Source organism: Sander lucioperca, chromosome 9 (genome assembly GCF_008315115.2).
Source record: "Sander lucioperca isolate FBNREF2018 chromosome 9, SLUC_FBN_1.2, whole genome shotgun sequence".
In the NCBI taxonomy this organism is placed as follows: domain Eukaryota; kingdom Metazoa; phylum Chordata; class Actinopteri; order Perciformes; family Percidae; genus Sander; species Sander lucioperca.
The window spans coordinates 24,659,924-24,680,353 of NC_050181.1; the positions used below are offsets into that span (position 1 = coordinate 24,659,924).

The window sequence follows — 20,430 nt, forward strand, 5'->3', positions numbered from 1 at the left end:
AGCCCCTTAACCGGAGAAATTTGTAATCACTTCTGAGCCATTTTGGTTCGGAATCTGCGGGGTTGTGTTGCAGTCTCAACAGCCGCAACATTTGCTCTATACAAAATAATATTGATGATCGCTAGGACTCTTCTGCATTTTATAATATTTCTGGCTGGCGGGAATTTGATTATGCATTGTTTTACAGGCCTGTGCAATGCCTCCAAACAAAGGATAAATGGGGCAAAAGAAATCATTCCCACACAGTGAGTCAAAGGTTAAATCCTTCAAAAACCTAAAAATCCAAATCTGGGAAAACAAAAAGGCCCAAGACCCATTGTGAGCAACATAATACAAAGATGATGAAATCCTCTCCTGTGTTATCAGAGAGAGAGAGAGAGCCTCAGCCTTTGTTGCGTCTCTTTCAGCCAATCATGGCAATAAGCTCCCATCTGTAAACTCTGGCAACTGATCCGTCGAGCTGCTTCGCTGCGTTCAACATCTCAACGTCCACTTCGCCATCCATCACCGCGTCTGATTAATAACTCCGTCTGCTGCAGCTTAATGTCCCTTCATGCAGCATAAGGACATTTTTGTCGCTTTTTTCGTTTTTGTTCTTTTTGTTTTCAACGATATTTTTTCGTCACAATTTATTGAGCAATAGAAAATTTGATTTTAACTACAAAACTTATTCATAACACAAGGTTTATGGGCTGGGTCCAGATACTTGTGTCAAGCCTTCTTAGTGTTTTAAAAATAGAAATTTTGATAGTTATTATCATAGTAGTGCCGCTAGCTCTTCCATTCAAAAGGCCATTTGACCGAAAACAAAAATATGGTCAATCTTAATAGTGGCGCTTCCGTCCTAATTATGCTGTTAAACGAAAGTTTGACTCGGGTACATTCACAAAAAGACCCTAGGTAGCATTTTGGCGAGAGTTACGCCTTAAGATCTGTGTTAAAGCTACAGTTTGTAGTTTCTGTCGCCCCCATGAGGAATTCTAAGTAATGACAACAAAGCTGTCGGCGCGTCCACATGATACAAGCCTTCTGTGATCACGCACCCCCACCCCCCTCCCCTCCACGCAGTTACTAGTAGCCAAGGACAGTTGTAATTGTCCCCTCAAAAAGTCTGAAGATCTGTTAATGCAATAAAGTAGTTTTGTTCAGAGTTTAAAAAGCTGTTAACTTTGCTACAAATACGTAAATATTGTCACCATTAAAGGAGCAAACGTAACCCCTGTGTTGTCTTCCCGTCAACCATGAAGTTTTTGTCCTTCCGGGTGACAAAAATTGAAATGAACTTTTTTTTTGGCGCTTTTATTTGATGCTTTTGACGCTTTTATAAAAAAAAAAAAAAAAAAAAAAAAATTGTCCCTCTTTACGACGCTTTTTTCATTCATGGTCAACAAACCTGACATAAAACCAAATTTTTGAGTATGAAAAAAAGCAGAAATTATGAAGTATTTTGACTAATAGTTAAGATCAGAGGATGTTGAGTGAATCACAGACTAGTTTATGTCAAAGTTTAGTCAGGATACGGTTTTAAAACCATTTAAAAAAAATATCTTAAATTCTATGAAATTGAATAAAACAACCAAAATTCAATGGAAGTAATCATAATTTGACCTGCGAAGAACATTGTATGGGTTCCATACAACCTACATGCATGCATCCATGTTATTTTTGGGCAATTTGGTTGTAAGAAACCCATATTTCTGATATAAAAAAAAACTGGTCAAATTTGATCCGAGGAAAACTCAAGGGTTAAGTTTCACTGCATGAAAAAGATCATGGAAGATAATGAATGAATATTGGTCTTTTTATTTATCTATTTTTGTTATTGTTACCATCATTATTGCTTCTCCCTGCCCTGCCACTCCTCTCCCCAGATGGTATCCCTTACTCACCGTCTCCAGTCTCCATCAGCTCAGCGTTGCCGTACTTGGGCGTCTGTCTCTGGGCCGCGGTGCCGGCGCCCGGGGCTCTCTCCACCTGGATGTCATCGGCGGCTGTGTTGTTGGTGTAGCCGGTGACATCTGGAGGGGCAGAGTGGTTCTCTGGGATGTGAGAAAACGGGGGGGAACGAGGAGGAAAGGAAGGTATGGTTAGTTCCCCCACACTCCAACATATCCTGCTGTTAAAACATTGTTAACCGGAGACTCTTACAATGACGACCAGTTAGACAGATACATGACAGAGTTTGGTGTTATTATGTAGTTAGCTCAAATAGATGTCCCACTGTTATAATAAATAATAGGAATAAAGACTTTTAAAGGTACCATATTATGGTAATTTTTAGGTTCATATATGTATTATGGGTTTCTACTAGAACATGTTTAAATGCTTTAGTGTTAAAAAAAAACTTTCTTCTCATTTTTCTCATACTGTCTGTCTGAATATACCTGTATTCACCCTCTGTCTGAAACACTCTTAACGTCTCTTAAAGATCCCCCCTCCCAAAAATGCCCAGTCTGCTCTGATTGGTCAGTGTTTCCTGAGTCTTCTGCATCTGCACTCTCAGCGTCTCTGCACCGCCATTGCAGCCGGGGAATGACTGCTGCGGCACTGCAGCAGCACTTTCTACCTATATACAGTATAGTTGTGACATCACAACCGGACAGAAGTCCTGACGGCTCGTTTAAAGGCACAGTTTCTGAACTCGGGCTGTGTGCATTTCTTTGGATTAAGCGTTTTGATACTTTCACAGTATTTATATAGCACCTCAACCTGTTTTATATTAAAAACAGACATGGAAATCTCACTTTTTACAACATGGGACCTTTAAACCATGAGTTGGATCAGAACACTGGAAAAGTTCACTTTAAATGTGCTCACTTGTGCTGAAAATTGCAGTTGTAAACACTGCAAACGGGGTAAAAAAATGAACTATTTCCCATTTGGCAGGAACAGTTAAAGCAGAAGAACTGAAAGTAGTTGAAGTGTAAGCACTGAAATGAGCAGGTGTCTCAGTTGAAGTGCAACCGCTGAAACCAGTTCAGGTGCTTTTTGAAGTGTAGGTGCTGAAAGCAGTTGAGGTGTCAATTGAAGCCTAAAGCCGAAATTATACTGTCTGCGTGCGCGAGGGTCCGCTAAGGTCCGCTTGGCGTAAATGCTGTCATCAGAGGGTATGTGCATAGGCTCTTGGGGACGTCCATGTTCCGCCAATTTTTTGTTCTCCGCTAAAAGTGGTAACGTAGCAATCTACTGCGCGTGTGTGGAACGCATCCGCCAGGCGAAAAGTATAAATAGTCTTACTATACGCTCGTGGGGTCTGCAGCCAGTGATGGACTGGTCATCTGGAATTTGGGCAAATGCCAGAAGGGCCGCCCCCCCTGCCACTACTGATAATATGTCTTTGGTTAATTTGGATTTGGTTATTTTATGCATACAAATATTCAAGATTGTAGTGCGGCGAGGTGCGTTGAAAGATTCACTCGGAAGGCAGTTACCAATTTCCAAGCTAGGTTTTTGACAAAAATAGGGCCAGGGCCGTGTTTTGATCCCGGTCCGTCACTGTGACCGCAGCTGTCCGTGCATGCGTCTGCTCCGGAGTATAATTGAGCCTTAAAGGCCCTGACAAACCAAGCCGACGGCCAGGACCTAGTAGCGTCACGTCGCCTTTGTCTTCGCCAAAAATGAACACTGGAACACATCACAGAGACTACAGCTGACGGCCAAGTACCACGTACTGTATGTTCTGCACCTGCGTGAGAGGAAATAACTCTCTATACAAGCAGGCGGCAGTAATCTAATCTATGCTTAACAGTTACACAACACAACTGTAAGCAGTTGAGGTGTTTAAGTGTCAGCTGAAGTGTACAAGCTGTAAAAAGTGCCAGTTGAACTGTGAGTGTTGAAAATAAGAAGAGTCTTTAATGGTAAAGTTAAAGACAAACTATTCAGCAAACTAGTCTAAGGGAAAAAACAATGGGAAGCATTGTGCTAACATAATAAATGAATAAACATGACGGGTTTCTTATGCTCAGTCACTTCAAAAGAGAAACGGATTCCTATTAAATCTAAAGTTGGATGAAAGTGGATTAAAGTGAATTCAGTTTGCAGCTAAACTGAAGTAGCATCTTGTAGATACAGTTTTTTTTTTATCCTCAGACTCATAAATAATGAATGCTACTCTCTAACGGACATATCTATCAAACTATTTATACAAGCAGCATCTTAAACACACTGCGAGAAGTAAGCGCAAGTGTCTGAGGTTGGATGATCTATCATTGACTTCGTGCAAAGAAATTTTCAAAAGAATGATGTTTTTGGCCTTGGTGATCTGACACACTTCACAAATATTGAGAGAAAATCCACCAGAACCAGCAGCGTAAGTTAACTCACACACTACCCACCGCCGCATACTGCGACGCCTGCCTGCCTCTGAGGGAAAAAAGTAAAAAATAAAGACTCAATTTCCATCAACACCCCCACCTGAACATTGTCTTTTATGGTTGTTTCTCCCACATATTTCTTGCTGCATTTAGATTGTGTTCCAGCCTATCAGTTGCGCCCTGGTGTTTCAAAGCTCCGATCATGCCTCAAATTTTTCTAATTTACCTCTTTCAGGAGGCTCAGCTGCTGTTCGACAACATCAAACGCTGTTTACTGTTCTGCCCGAGGGAACCTTTACTTTGAGTGGTCGGAGCATGAAATGATGTAGGGAGAAAGATGTGTGTTGAATCTAAAAGAAGGGGATGTGTGTTGGTGTCGCTTACCGTTCCTTTGCATTCAATTAAATTCTATTCAATTCTATTTGTAGTATCAAATCATAACAAGGGTTATCTCAAGACACTTTACAGATAGAGTTGGTTCTAGACCATACTCTAACTAACTAATTTACACAGACCTATCAATTCGAATAATTCCCCCAAGAGCAAGCATTTAGTGCAACAGTGCCGAGGAAAAGCTACCTTTTAAGGTGCTTACACACCAACCAGACGGCTGACCGTCGGCAGTAAAGCCAGTTGGACTGATCAGTCGGGTCCCCGAGGTCCAAAAAAATGCCTCAGAACACACTGAGGCGACGCCGACTTGAGCGTACGCTCTGCGCGTGCGCGAAACGTAATACGTCTCCATAGCAGCAGGCGGTGCTGCTCTGTATTGTTTCTATTAACAGTCTATGATTGTTTCCCAGAAAATGAGAACCGGCAGCTGATTGGACGAACGCGTCACGTGGTTCTTTTTTCTCCGGAAATTCACAGCCAGACTGTCATGGCGGCTCGTTCAGAATACGATCTCATATTGGACTAAAATAGTTCACCGAAACGTGTTTCTGAAAACATTTTAAGAGAGAAATAGGCCGTGCAGTTGCTGAATCTGTCTTCATTTCAGATCAACAAAGGTCAGTTTAAAAGATTTTCGTCAGATTTTGAGAGGCTCATCCGATCGCCATTTCCGGCTGAGTCCCGACTGCCCTGTCTCTGACTGAACATGTCAGGTCGGCCAAAATGAAGGCCGACGGCTCCTCCGACGGATGACGGCACGGAACACACCGAACGGACTTGAGTCACCGACCTCGCCAGACTGTCCGACGGCCGATAATCGGCCCGGTGTGTCAGCTCTCTTAGGCAGAAACCTGGGACAGACCCAGGCTCTTGGTGGGCGGGCGTCTGCCGTTTGGGGGACTGATATTCCATCTTCTTAATCAACAGGACATGTTAGCGTGTAAAGATCTTGATCTATGATCTTATATTCTCAGGTTACGGGGTTGCAAGGGTTTCTATGGTTCATTGTGTGCAAGTTCTGCCTTTTAGGAAACCTTTCTAACTCATGCATAACTGATCCCTGGAGGTCAGAGGTCAGGTTCAGATGCACAACAACAACAACCACAGAGCTCATGGGGATGGGAAATGCCTTAAAATGGAGAAAAATTAAGGTTTTATTTTTGCATGACCACGGGAAGTGGCGTAGATGAAATGCTTGAAATCCAAGTCATGTGAAGCCTGTTGCTACAACAAAAATAGATCTTACCTTCTTCAGTTTTCAAAAAATGTTGCGTGATTTCACATTTTTTTTCACAACTTCTGTTCAACTGTTTGACAACACTCCTACTCAAAAAGTGATATTACAAAATGTAATTTCAGACATTCATTTACTATTTTAATCATATATTACACTACTTTGTGAATCTAAAGGCTTTGGTAAACTCATTTCAAGCACCGGAACAATTCGTCAACAGAGATAGACAGTTTTCACTTGACTGCATTTGAAATCAAGCCTCTTTGATTTATACTATACTTCTAAAACCTCAGAGAAATAGGTCGCCACTTTAGATGAGGAACCCTCACTTATTTCCTCTCAGCATCCATCAGGGAGCTCTACCGCTTAAGTCAAGGACCAGAAGATAAAGGGGCTCAAACTCCTTCAGCCCGCTGCGCTTCACAGCATGACAGCTCCCGCTGGGAAAACGCAGCAGAGCAAGTTGCATATCAATGCTTTTATTTTGAAGGGCGGCTCATGTATACAAAAGAAACCACTCTGTCATCAGGCTGGTATGGAATCCACTAATGAGGATTTCTTTAATTTCTTTTCAAATGCTGAGAAGAGGTTAGAGGATTTGAATTTCTCATTTTGAAATTAAAGAATGAATTTCATTCATACACACACGGAGAGTAGTGCATGCTTTCATCCAATGATGTCTGAATATATTGCAGTCCAGTACAACACTAACTACAACCTTTATGCTAAAACATATAATTAAATTGACACGTCTATGACAGTGTCAACAAAAACATTATAGGCATCATAAAAGTCGACTTTGTGGCAGAACAAATTGCATTAGTTTGGACAGGTGTACCTAATAGAGTGGTCACAGTCATATGTGATGAACATCTCATTCCAAAACCATGAGCATCAATCTGCTGCTCTAACAGCCTCCACTCTTATGGTTCCAGTCTTTTAATGAGACATTTGAACCTAAATGCAGAGATTGGCTCCCATTCAGCCAACACTAATATTCCACTTTTATTCAGAATATGACAATATTCTGAATTTGTGAACAGCTGTTTGGATATTCCCAATAAGGCCTTTTTCATTTTCTGAGTAAGACATGTTGGATATGTCTGTATTATTAGGGTTTAAGAAGCATTCTTTTGACATGTATAATGCATTTGGAATATGCATCTCAATTGGGGGGTTCACTGCAGTTTGTGACAGTTTACGGCCTCTTGCTTGTTTACGGCTTACGGTCAGCTCTGTGCGTTGCTATGGTTGTGGTACACAAAACTAACTAGCCAACAGTTTGATAGGCTGTAGATGTATGCATCTATACTACAACACACCTACTTCTATACATGAAGGTTGAAGGAATGAAAGGGGAAGGCTTTGTTCGCATGGTCGAACAATTCCGCCATTGGTGGAAAACTGAAAAAATCCTGTTTTGCATGGCTGCGTGTAAACAGAAATATTAGTGGAATATTCACTATCATTAGCCATGTAAATGTCTTAGTGGGAATATCGTCTTTTTTGGAATAAGGGCAAAAAACGGAATATTGCGTGCATGTAAACGTAGTCACAGGATTTAAAGAAACAAAACCCACAAACTGCCCGCGACAGAACAAAGATGTGTTTTGGCTCTGATCTCTCAGTCTCCCTCTTACTTAATATTTCATCAACGCTTGTTCTCTCTCAGGGAGAAATATCGACATCATGTACACCATACTTACTTTGTAGTGAGTTATTAATTCAATCTGAATCGGCACTGAAAAAATAAGACACATTCACATGATGAACATACTACTTTAAATTCAATTTACTAGATTTAAATTAGTTGTATTGTCTCTTTTTAAAATAGCAACCTAATCTAACTTTGCGTCTAAGTTCTGTGGCTTCATTTCCTCCATGTGTACTAATTGATATCTGCATTTCTTTTTGTCTATAGCTCTCTAAACCTACTTAAAGGCCAAATGCAGCATACTAACAGAGACGTTTTGGGAAAAGTTCATCCTCTACTTCTTGTCTATCCATTCATGCCACTAACGCTGACTAAGATGGAACTGAAAGTGATTTGAAAGGCTGAGAACGAGTCAGAAAAAGAAAGATGTATAGTGGAAGGATAAAGAAACAAGGGATGAGAGAGAGGGAGGGGGAAATAATTCCCAGCAAAGCACCGAGCCAAAGACAGCGAGACCAAACGGAATTTTTTATCCAGGCATGGACTGCATATCAATAGTGCAGCACACAGCACAGGCATGCTAATTACTGTAGCACTGTGTACGTTCTGTCTCTGCAACATCTGGGCTGTCTGTTTGAGCTGCACTCAACCAGACGTGCACTCTATGAAGTTGTGTGTTGTTTATCTGTCGGCGAGAGTGTGTGTGTGCGTGCACGAGTATGCAGCGACTGCATCAGAATGTATTTTACCATGATGTGTGATGGGGAAGATTATCAGCTCTTGCTGAGGAGGAGGAGGAGGATGAATGCTTCGTTCTCTGCTGGAATACCAATCCGGCAGACTGTCCGAAGGATTCAGGGACGAGACACTTTCATCTCTCTAACGCATGGGTCAAGGAGAGTTTTAAGATGGCTTGATTAACCCGTTCTCTCTCCCAACCCGTCAAATACTGCTGCTTGGTCAGTGGAGCTCTCAGTGTCAGATACCAATGCAAAAAATTACCCTTAAGCGTATGTATGGAACACGCCGGGCAGAGCAGCAGCTCGACCGCGGCGCTGTAAGATGACGTAGTATAAGAGCGACAACGGTAGTGAGAAGTATGAAAGACCGAAAACCCGCGTAGGGACGTTGGTTGGAGTGGTGGATGGGTCAAACAACACAGGACTTTCACCCAGGAGACCGGGGTTCGTGTCTCGACCGAGTCCAGCACTATATGTTGTTTTTCTAAAGTAACTTCCTCCCTCAAAACAAAGCCATTGATGAAGCGCGCTTGTTCAGAAAACAGGTATTGGTTCAAAATCCATCTAGAACGGGCATTGGCATTGGTCCTCCTTGGTGTATGCCTGGCTGCGTCATATACCTCAATCATCAGGCATCAATCGTTTTCATTTTGGCCACAGACACAATGTCTCGAGACGTTTTTCTATTGTCTAGGACTTGTCTCTGGCTCGTTGGTATTTGCAGTCGGACTTGTCTCAGATTCGGCCATTGGACTCGCCAAATATTCTAGTTGGTCTCGACCGAGTCCAGCCCCAATTGCTTTTTTTCTAAAGTAACTTCCTCCTTCAAAACAAAACCATTGATGAAGCGTGCTTGAACAGAAAACAGGTATTGGTTCCAAATCCATCTAGAACGGGCATTGGCATTGGTCTACGGTATACGCCTGGCTGCATCATATACCTCAGTCTTTAGGCATCAATCATTTTCATTTTTGGCCACAGACACCATGTCAGCGAGCACTTTATACTATGGATTCTTCAAGACAAGTAATAAGTTCAAGAATGGGAACAAATCCATTTCTTTAGTGACACCTGTGTTGCTTGTTTTTTGTTACATTTTCCATCGGCAGTCCAGAATGTTCTTTTTTTTTTGTTTTTGAGTTCAATTTTTTATTAGCACCATTTATCATTCAGACATACAGAACAAATTCCACAATATGTGCCAGGTAGTATCAAATGGTGCACAGAACAGAGAAACAAAAACCCTCCCCCACCCCACCCCCACCCCCCCCACCCCCCCACCCTCTGCGGTCTCGAGGAAAACAAAACAAAAACAAACAGAAATCACACCTTGCCTAGTCGCTCTCCTCTAGTTCTTGGCGCTGAGGTCATTAGGTCTGATATTTGTGCTGCTGTGCTTTTCCATAGGTTGATAGTTGACGATTTGGCTTTGTTAATCCTTGCTGTAGAGTCCAGAATGTTCTTGTTACACCAGAATAAAAAGACTCAACATCTAAAATGTGAGGTAGCACGTCAGCTCTATGTGAAATTGCTCCACTTAAAGTAAATAATATGGCCTAAATTGATCCTACAGTGTTGTTACATCTGCACTTTCAAAATCAATTATTTTCCCTAGAATAAATATTTTGTATGTATTTACTTTTACCAATGATTCACCTAAATATTTTCTGTTCATACGGTACCGCTGATGGCGACTGCATCATATCCGTTTCCAGCAAAATAACGAAAGCAGAAAATGCAGAAAATCCATGTTATGTTACTTCTTTACAAATGAAATAAATGTCAGACTGACTGACATGCGATGTGCAGTCTTTATAGAAAACAATAGAAATGCTTCATGATAGATTGTCTCTAGAAGTGTATTATTCAACTTTTGTTTTTGTTAAAAAAGGAAAATCTCAATACTATCGAATCGCAATGCTTCTAGAATCGCAATAAATGAAAATTGCAGTACAAATCCAATCAGCACCCATGTATCGTGAAAGGATCGAATTGAGACAAAAGCATATCGCCCCAGCCCTCAAAATGATTATCTTTAAATAGAAGATATACTGTCTCTCACATCACATCATTAAGAACATGTAAGAAAGTGGTCTTGAAGAGGATTCATTTCCGTTCTGTCTCGGTCTCTCATTTGGACTCGGACTTGACTTGGACTTGAACCTCTTTGGACTCGCGTCTCGACTACAGCCCTGTTCCAGGTAGCAGATTTTAAGAATACTGCATTACAAAAAAAAAAAATCTAAAAAGAGGACGCAGGCAGACAGCCTACATTCCTCCACCATCTGCTTTCTGGCTCAGATGAAAAGCAGTTTTGAAAGCAGATTGCCTCTGGCTGAGCAAACAACTGAAAGACATGCTGCATAATTAGCCAAATCAATAAACAACACCGAACAGAGTAACCTTGAGAAGAAGAAGACTCATTCACGCAATCTGGTATCAGGCCCCCTTTTAAAAGCATTGTTGATTCTCCTCATCAACAAATGGCTCTCTAAAAAGCTGTAAGCAACAGCTTTTTGTGTGTGTTTTAACCCACAAAAAAAACATATTACTTTCATGCATCTACAAAAACAACAACGCTCAATGCTAGTGAAGTTAGCATTGACATATTTCCATCTGCACTTTCACAACGTGGCTAAGCAACTAATTTAATCAGCAGGGAACAACCGGTAAGGGGCACAACTCCAACAGCAAGCACATGAGGGAGGACGCCGGGGATCGGGGGAGGGGAGAGAGTCACTGAAACTTATGAGGGGAAAAATTCGACATCCCTGCCGTGCGCTGAGGGATGGCAGGAGACTGACCCTGCCTCTCTCTCTCTCTCTCTCTGCCAGCCATGCTCCGATTTCAAACTTACCGGAGCGTCCCGGCCCAGAGTTTCCATTCTCTACCATGCCAGCCAGCACTGCCCTCATCCTCCTCCTCAAGGAGAGGTGGGATAAAAGGCCTGCATGTGAGGAACAAGAAGGGAGGAGGGGGGAGGGATCTTGAAAAGTAGAGTCAAGTCGAGTGTGTTTCAGGAACCCTTCTTTAAGAGCACTGGAGTCTTTTCTCTTTACACAGTGCAGTTACCACAGCGTTACATATCCTTAAAGAGACTAATAGACATGCAGATGACAAACTGAATAGTACGAGGTACAACTCTAGTTTGTATAACTCTAGTCATATAATGCTCTTAAAGGGACAGTTTACCCCACAATCAAAATCACATACTTTTCCTCTTACCTTGTTGTGCTATTTATCAGTTTAGATAGTTTTGGTGTGAGTGGCCCAGTGTTGGAGATACTGGCCGTAGAGATGTTTGCCTTCTCTCTAATATTACATTACATCATAGGCCTAATTTACAGGGGGGATGGGGAGGGTTACAACACCCCCCCCCTCCACCCAAAATCAAAACTGGTGAGTGCAACTCCCCTAAATATCTAATAATAATTTCCTTTACATACTTAAAGACATTTGCACCATACATGAATGCAGAAAAGGCACCAATTGTTGTAGAAAAATTCACCAGAATGCAGGAAATGAAGCGTTTGATACGCTCAAAATTTAAATTTTGATCCGAAGCAAGAGATCTCAAACCCAATAGTAATGCAGTGGAGGAGATAGCCTTGCCAAAATCTTTCACATTGAACTAACATTGTAGGCTAACAACACAATTCGCTGATCTTACGTTAGCCGACTAGTCGACAAGCTTGCTTTCCATTATGATGTTAAACATCTTAACAACAACGTTAGAGAAAACAATTATATTGTTGGCAGATAACAGCACTTACCTCAAAACTAATGTCAGTGATTGTGATTGGCCAAATGACTCGCACTCAATTGGATAGACCTACAACCAATCAGAGCGCCCCATCTTCTTAGCGACCATCGGGCCCAGCTGATAAATTAAACTTTTGCCGAATCCCGTAGGAAAGACGGCAAAAACATCTTTCCGATCGACAAATGCCTTGATCGCGGTTCTCTGTTCCTCTTTTAAAATGAATGCGCTGTCGATATCTTCCATAACAGACGCGATGGTGGAATCTACACATCTCAATTCTCCAGTGGTAGCCATCTTTGTTGTAAACAAATTCAACCCCAAGCGCTCTTTGGTGACGTGGTTGATTACGTTACTGTTGATCATCTGTCCATCATCGTATAAAGCCCGCCCTGACAAATTGATTGGTCCAAACAGCTCTGGTTGGAGCATAGTTGCTCCACAACGGATCAAGTCCAGACCGAACTTCCCGACCTCAAATGTTGTGGGCGGGGCTAAGTTCAGCTGGCATCCAGGCTAGCTCACAGGTGCTTTATATTAAAAATATTTCAACTTTAATCAAAAGAGCTCCATATGTGTCTGAAAGGTTTTCAATAATCACATAGCAACAACAGCAGCACAAACAAGCTCTTAGTACTTTTATCTGAAAGTAAAGAGGCACCCAGTGACACAAACACAGTGCGCTCTATTGATCCCAAACTCGGCCAAAAGTCAACCATAACCACCAGATTGTCCACATACGGTAGATCCTGTTAAAGGGATGAAAGGAGTGACGGAGGAACAAAAAGTTATCTGCACGAGCAGGCAGAGCGTTTCTGATAAGAGCTGAATGAAAAAACAAGGCTATGCGGAAAACAATCTCCCATAAGACACACACACACACAAACACACACACGCACAGAAAACACAGGAGACCTGCTGCTTTGGCCTTGAACAAGGAAATGAGAGACAGAGCTGCGCTGTAATAAACACGTGTGCACAAACAAAGGATTTTCCTCTGTGATTAGGAAAAGACTCAATGAAAGGTTACGCCAATTGAAAAATGTACAACAACATGAAGTGATGTAATGGAAATTTCTAATTTCCAACTTGAGACCCACGTCTCAGTCCTTGCCGCAGCGGCAGCAGGACCGACTCCAACCTGTGGCCCTTTGCTGCATGTTGTCCCCTCTCTCTCCCCTTTCATGTCTAAGCTGTCCGATCAAATAAAGGCCTAAAATGCCCCAAAATATAATCTTACAAAAAAAAAAATGTATATGCAAACTATGAACTATACAACCAAAGAGGACCCTGGACAAAAGGCTGAATGAACACAAAAAGCAGACAAAATATACCAACAAGTCCTCCAAATCATACGACGATATCGGTCGTTTATTCCTCCTCTCTAATACGACCCACAGGGGCGTTTTCCGTCCTAATATCTAAACCAGAGAATGTAACGGTCACAGTTTTAAACATATGGTTAAAGGACAATTCCGGCGCAAAACGAACCTAGGGGTTAATAACATATGTGTACCGAGTTGACCGTTCTCTGGGATATGTTTCCATGCTAATCGAATGTGTCTCTAGCTTGAAACAAGCTAGCGCAAACCGCTGATTAGCTTATAACGTCGGGGCACAGGTAAAGTAAAAAAAAATCTCTATTTCTACACCACTAACAAGGCTCAAAATAGCACCACACTTCCACGGTAGCATAATGAGGGTCCCTACATGTAAACCGAAGCATTGAGAACTTTGTAAGTGTACAGACAGTTTATTAAAAAGATAGATTATAAAGACAGTAGCCTTCACGTATACAAGCAGGCGCCATCTTGGGAAAACAGTCATGACCAGACGAACAACGAACGCCGTGTTTGAGCTATGTTACTGGTCACTAGTTGCACGACGTTCGTCGTTCGACTGGTCATGACTGTTTTCCCAAGATGGGAAATTTTGCGCTCTTATATTTAGTCACCTCACTTTCTGCTTTGCTCGCGTCATAACTACTACGGCCACTAGAGGGCGCCGCCACTCTAAACGTAAATATAGGTCGTAATTGCTGCTTGAACAAATGACTAATGTGGCCGTTTTTCAAGGAAGGAGAGTCTCAAATATACTTCAACCAAAACCATCAGCGACAGCAGACTGCATGACACACATCTTCAGCCGCAGGCTAAAAACACATCTCTTCCGACTGCACTTTGGGGGAAAAAAATAATAATAATAATGCACTCACAGTTGCACTTTCATGTGGCTCATTTGAAGCTAATGTGCTTGCACTTGATTCTTGCTGTCCAGAGTTTGTACCTTCAAAGTTGAAAGCACTTACTTGGAAGTGGCTTTGGATAAAAGCGTCAGCTAAATGTAAAATTATATTTTCGTCTTTCGAGATGTTCACTGTGTCAGATCAGGTAATCACAGAATTATAAACTAAGCGTGTTTACTAGGGGTGGGAATCACCAGAGGCCTCGCGATACGATATCATCACGATACTTATGTCACGATACAATATTATTGCGATTTTAAACATATTGCAATATTCTGCGATATATTGCAATGTATTACCTTTTTTCCAACTTCAAATTTTTCCCGATTTCAAATTATGTCCCCAAAAGGAAACTTTGTCAACATCTGTTTTATCTAAAAAGATATACTCTGTGTTCATCTCACTTCAATGTTATTGCTGCAAAATGGGATTGTAAAGCAGACAAATATAATAAAAGATCGATAGTTGACGTCTGTGTAGTATTGCCACGGAAAAAATATAATAATAATATACTATGCTGTATCCATTTTACCCCCACCCCTACTGTTTACATCCACCTGTTTTTATGAGCATTTTCAATTTGCACATTAAAAAAATATATCTAAAAAGGTTTCTTAGCTGCTTTTAACTTCTCGCCTGAAGTTTATTTTTTCTGATTTTATTCAACATCTGCCCGCTAAAATAAAGTTCTAAAACAGGTTTTGCTCCAAGATATTCATCATTTTACTCAGTTCATTCTCTGGACTGGACAGAGTGCCGTTCTGCAGAATCCCACGTTTCCAGCAGCTGCTCCACTGGAAACATCTTTCTGACTTTGCTTATTTGAGACGTGGAAACAAACAAACCCACAGCGGTGCAATGATCCTCTGCTGTCACATCTGTCTCTGCCTCTGTCTATCTGTCTCTGCATTATCTTCAGAGCTGGCAACCAACAGTGCCGGCATGAAAACAATTTAGCATTTAGTCACGACGTTACCTCAGCAAACAGCGGGGAAAGGCACAAGCAGGGTTCTGTGACAGCAGCGGGCCGGTTTTGAGCTTTCACGTGCGTACTGTGGGTTTCTGAACACGGGTTGAAGCAGTAGGAGAGGAACCCTTTGAGCTAAGCAGGGAAATGGTTGTGATAATGCCGCATTTCAACTGCATGGCACAGCTCGACTTGTTTTTTGGGGGGTTTTCTAACAATGATCTTTGACAGACAAGTTTTGCAGAAGGCACGACCAAAAAGCTCTGACCACCCACTCTCGGAGGAATTCATTCCTCTTCCCTCTGGGAGATATTAGCCTGGTCCTACCAGATTCTCGTACATTTCATTTGTACAGAGAGTCTGGCCACTCTCCATTGACAAGTGTTAACTTCCTTGAAGGCGGGTTGAAGTTTAAAACTATTGGATCTGCCCAGAGCCACTCTGGATCTGCCATAACCAATCGCTAACGTTTGGTCGTGACGTCGGCTTAGCATCGCTAGCGTTCGCCTTAGCCGACTCCTTCACCACTAACGGAGCGAGCTGGAAAATCAAACTTTTCCCGAACCCCGTGGGGAGGAGGGTCACAACATCATGGCCACCAACTAAACTCAGCAAAGATTGTTCTTGCACGGGCTTTAACTTCTGGATATTCGGCAGCGTTGCCACAACGGACCGCATCCTTCTCCGCCGCCATTACGGAACTATAACTCAAACTAGCGCACGTCACAACCTCAACGTCATCGTTCTCAGCCGCTCCCTCTGTTCGCTGATTGGACCGCCAAATATTTGGTTTGGAGAAAACCCAAGAATATACCGCAAACCCAGACGTAGTACTGAAGGAAAATGAAAATTGAGCGGAAGTACGTAGGAGGGCGGAGCCAGGCTATGGACATATAGGCTCCCTAGAGCAAAAACAAACAGGTACACATTTTCTTTTGTTCCTTTTGCAATTAAAGCTGTTAAATCTTGAATGCACAGTTTTTATTAGTGTCACTTGGGCCTTCTCAGTGACACTTTTAGAAATCACTTTTCCAGACAATCTCAAGGGATTTGATTTGACACTGTCCACTTTTTAAGTGACGAAATTGTTCTAAATCAGTCTGTTGGTTGTGTGCTGCTTTATGCCTTGTTGATTGTGTTGTTGTTTTCTTGTTTTTTGTACCTCCAACTGCAGATCAAATTTCCCCTCGAGGGACAATAAAGAACTCTGAAACTCAAAATGAAACTCTGAAACTCTAAAACTCTAAATTCAAAGGGCCCTATTTTAAGGATCTGAGCGCACGGCGTGAAGCACCTGGCGCAGGTGTGTTTAGGGCGTGTCCAAATCCACTTTGGCTAGTTTAACGGCAGATAAAAGGGTCCGTGCGCCGGGTGCATGGTTCAAAAGGGTTGTACTTAGTGTCTTCATTAATCAGAGGTGTGTTTTGGGCGTAACATGCAATAAACCAATCAGAGATCATCTCCCATTCCCTTTAAAAGCCAGGCGCGTTTGGACCTTGGAGCATTGCTGTTATGATGGAGGATTTGCTGAGCAGGAAGGAGAGATTTTCAGGAGAAGAAACTGATCTAGTATTACGATATGATCTGAGCAGATCATGTCGTAATACTATTTCATATTGTAATATTTTTATTTTTAATCTTCTGCATGTTTGTGTGCTGTTGCGCGTCCCTGTGTGTGTGTAACAAGCGTAGTGTAGGCGCATTTTACTAATTTGCTGTTAAAATAATAATGAAATGCTGAGTTATTGACTTTAGACCAGGTTTTTGTTGGTCAATGGCGCGATCACTTTCTGCTGCCTCAAGATAGCAATACGCCCAGAATGCACCTGAACACACCTCCCTGTAAGACCAGCACGCCCATGGGTGCACAGATGGGCGCTGGTGCATTTGCTATTTAAACGACGCGGGCGCTGGACAGAAAACTGACAACTGCGTTGGTCTTAAACTAGCAAAGACACTTGCGTTGGGCTTTGCGCTGCACCGGGTGCAAGACAGGGCCCTAAATCTCTGAACTCTGAACAAAATAATTAAAAAAATAAGGACTTCAGCAAAAAGTAAAGTTGTAACTAGTAGTTTCAGATTGCGACTCAAAGCAAAGACAGACCAAAGTGAGTACAGGAAGTAGAAGCACTGTAAAGCTTGCAGTTACACACTAAGATACGAGCCTTCAAATAAACACACGTTACCACCCAACATCCAGTTCACACATTTAAACCTCAAAGAGCCCACCTACACAAACACACACACACACACACACACACACACACACACACACACACACACACAGCCAACTAACTTTACCTTCAACTGAATAAACTCAAGGATAAGTTCCTTTATTTAAAGACCTATAAAGTTCCTCGCAGCAGTTTTTCTCCCTTGCTGTTCCCAAACTGGGATTCAGGGACCTCCACGGGGTCTTACGAGGATTCTTTGGCAAAATATGGAATAGTTTAAGATCACTGTTTGTTTGTATTCTGTTCTTAAGGAGCAAAAAGTAGAAGAAATAAAATAAAGAATGATAAAATAAATATGAAGGACTGCTTAAATGGGAGGATTTATCCACAACTCAGCAAATATCATTTTGGATGATGATCCCTGATACAAAAACTGTGTGTGTTGGGGGTCTGTGCTACTAAAAACTCACTAAATGGGTACTTTTAATCACAAGTCCAAAAGAATAAATCAGGCTGCATTAACAGTTCTGAAACCAAATTTGAGATAAACAGTAGTCATGCTTAATCGCTTTTTTACAATCTCCCTTTCTGTATGCTTTTTGGATTCCTTTTAAAGTGTAAGCATATAAATCTATATATATAAGCATATATAAAGCACTTTGAAGTTGTCTCAGTGTTGAATTGTGCTTCAAAATTAACTTTAATTACTGTAGCTTGAATGCAGTAGCAAGGCAATTCCTTTAACTTACTGTATAAAGTAACAATCATGCCATAGTAAAGTACTTCTAAATATTGATCCCCTTCCTGATAGTCCCTTTTCAGATTTTCAGATTTCAGATTCTGATTCAGGTTAAAGTCCAGTACAGACCAAAGATTCTGGATGAGACGAGTTGAAACTTGCAACTACTTGCAACGTGTTGGTCTGCAGCGTTCTGAAAAGCTGCCGGATTACACCAATGGGACGAGACGAGACAGTGCCTCTGGGCTTTGCCAAGTGAGTGTGCATTGGACTAAGGGCCCTGACACACCAACCCGATTATCGGCCGTCGGACAGTCTGGCGAGGTCAGTGACTTGAGTCTGTTCCGTGCCATCGTCCGTCCGAGGAGCCGTCGGCCTTCATTTGTTTCGGTGAACTATTTTAGTACAATATGAGATTGTATTCTGAACAAGCCGCCATGACAGTCTGGCTGTGAATTTCCGGAGAAAAAAGACCCACGTGACGCGTTCGTCCAATCAGCTGCCGGTTTTCATTTTCTGGGAAACAATACAGAGCAGCGCCACCTGCTGCTATGGAGACATATTACGTTTCGTGCACGTGCAGAGCGTACACTCAAGTCGGCGTCGCCTCAGTGTGTTTTGAGGCATTTCTTTGGACCTCGGGGACCCGACTGATCAGTCCGACTGCCTTTTCTGCCGATGGTCGGCCGTCTGGTTGGTGTGTAACAGCTCTAAGAGCGTTGTAACAGTCCTGGCCCAGTCCTAACCTCTTACCTGTCTTGCGGTGGTGGTGGTGATGGTGGTGGTGGCGGTTGTGGTGGTGGTGGTGGGCGGAGATGTGGATGTGCTGGGCCAGGACGTCGGCCAGCCTGCCGCCGGCCGCCCCGCTGCCCCCGCTGCGCGTGGAGGAAGAGGAGGAAGAGGCCGTGGAGGAGGTGGTGGTGGTGGTGGACGAGGTGCCGTGGATGGCCCGGTTGATCCAGTGCTCCATGCTGATGCTCCCCTCCCGGCTGGTCCCGCCGCCGCCACCTCCGCCTCCGTCCTCTTCCTCGCCGTCTCCGCCCTCCTCCCCATCGGCGTCGCCCGGACCCTCGCCTTCCGAACCTGAGGATGTATCTGGGGCGGGATGAGAAGGATGATGGGTGTTGGAGAGAGGAGTAAATGCATAAAATAGAGCCCCACAACAACAAGTAAGTAAAAATTGTGGACTGAAATATTTCATTAAACCAGGGGAAAATAATTTATCTTTCAATAAAAATAAAAATCTAGTTTGATCCTGGCTGATGTACAATCTGCTATGTTTAGAGATGGGCAGAAAAATACTATCTATTGTCTGTGGCCTGAAAGGTTTTCAGGTCCCATCTGTCTGGAGTCGCTGCAGGGGGGGTGGACAAGTTTGCTTTTAAAAGAGTGTGTGTGTGTGTGTGTGTGTGTGTGTGTGCATTTGCATGTCATTTCCATAATGCCTACAGCATTATGGAACTGGTAGTGGTGATATGAATAACAACAGAAGCTGACCCAGTTCTCACACTCTCTCTGTGTATGTGTGTGTGTGTGTGTGTGTGTGTGTGTGTGTGTGTGCAGGGCAGTGGCAGACACACAGTAAACGAGTCCATCAATCAACCAAACAAAAAGAACCAGACATTTTTGACCAAATCAGAGTTAAAAGCGTGAGAGTGACTATCGGACTCATGTTCATCAGGTGGACATTTGCACCTTTGCTTTGCGTTTAGCTGGTTGTATTTGCGAGGACTGTTGTGATGCGACTTTTCTGCTTTCCGCATTTAAAGAGTAATGAAACACCCTAATCAGGCTGTCCCCGCCTGGCACACACATAAAAAAAACCAACAACCCCCCAGGCTCCAAAATGCGTGGGGCTTCAAAGATAACTCATTTTAAAATGTTGAAAGTACATTTTTATATCAAAGAATTGTCTCCTTGTTTGGCTACTGTGACTTTAAAAGGTGACATTTCTTGGTCGTCACGGAATACAACCGACATTTGCAGTTTAAAAATGCCGTGGGACTCGACGTGTAAACTACCCATGGTGCTTTGCTGACATGCCTAAATTGGCAAATCCGTGCCTCGTTATGAGCAGAGCCCTGCGGAGGCAACCGGTGACCAAAACACAAACATGTTGACGAGAATAAGATGCAGGCGGGGTGACCCGGGAATGTCATGAAATAAACACATAACACACACCGTGACGTCCCTGACGCACAGCAGCTC

The 20,430-nt window shown here is 42.7% G+C and overlaps 1 protein-coding gene across 6 annotated transcripts in view; it reads right to left on the bottom strand.

The window, feature by feature from the left end:
- The window catches only part of LOC116043966 (disco-interacting protein 2 homolog C), a 270,352-nt gene that overhangs the window by 97,307 nt on the left and 152,615 nt on the right, over window positions 1–20,430 (bottom strand). For 5 of the 6 annotated variants that reach the window (XM_031291012.2, XM_031291010.2, XM_031291011.2 and 2 more), the window contains exons 5-6: window positions 18,976–19,317; window positions 1,890–2,039 (exon numbers count right to left, since the gene is read on the bottom strand). In XM_031291012.2, the coding sequence (XP_031146872.1) occupies window positions 1,890–2,039; window positions 18,976–19,317 (492 nt within the window). Of the gene's footprint in view, window positions 1–1,889; window positions 2,040–11,194; window positions 11,285–18,975; window positions 19,318–20,430 lie in introns of all 6 variants that reach the window. The other variant, XM_036004916.1, reaches the window with a different exon arrangement.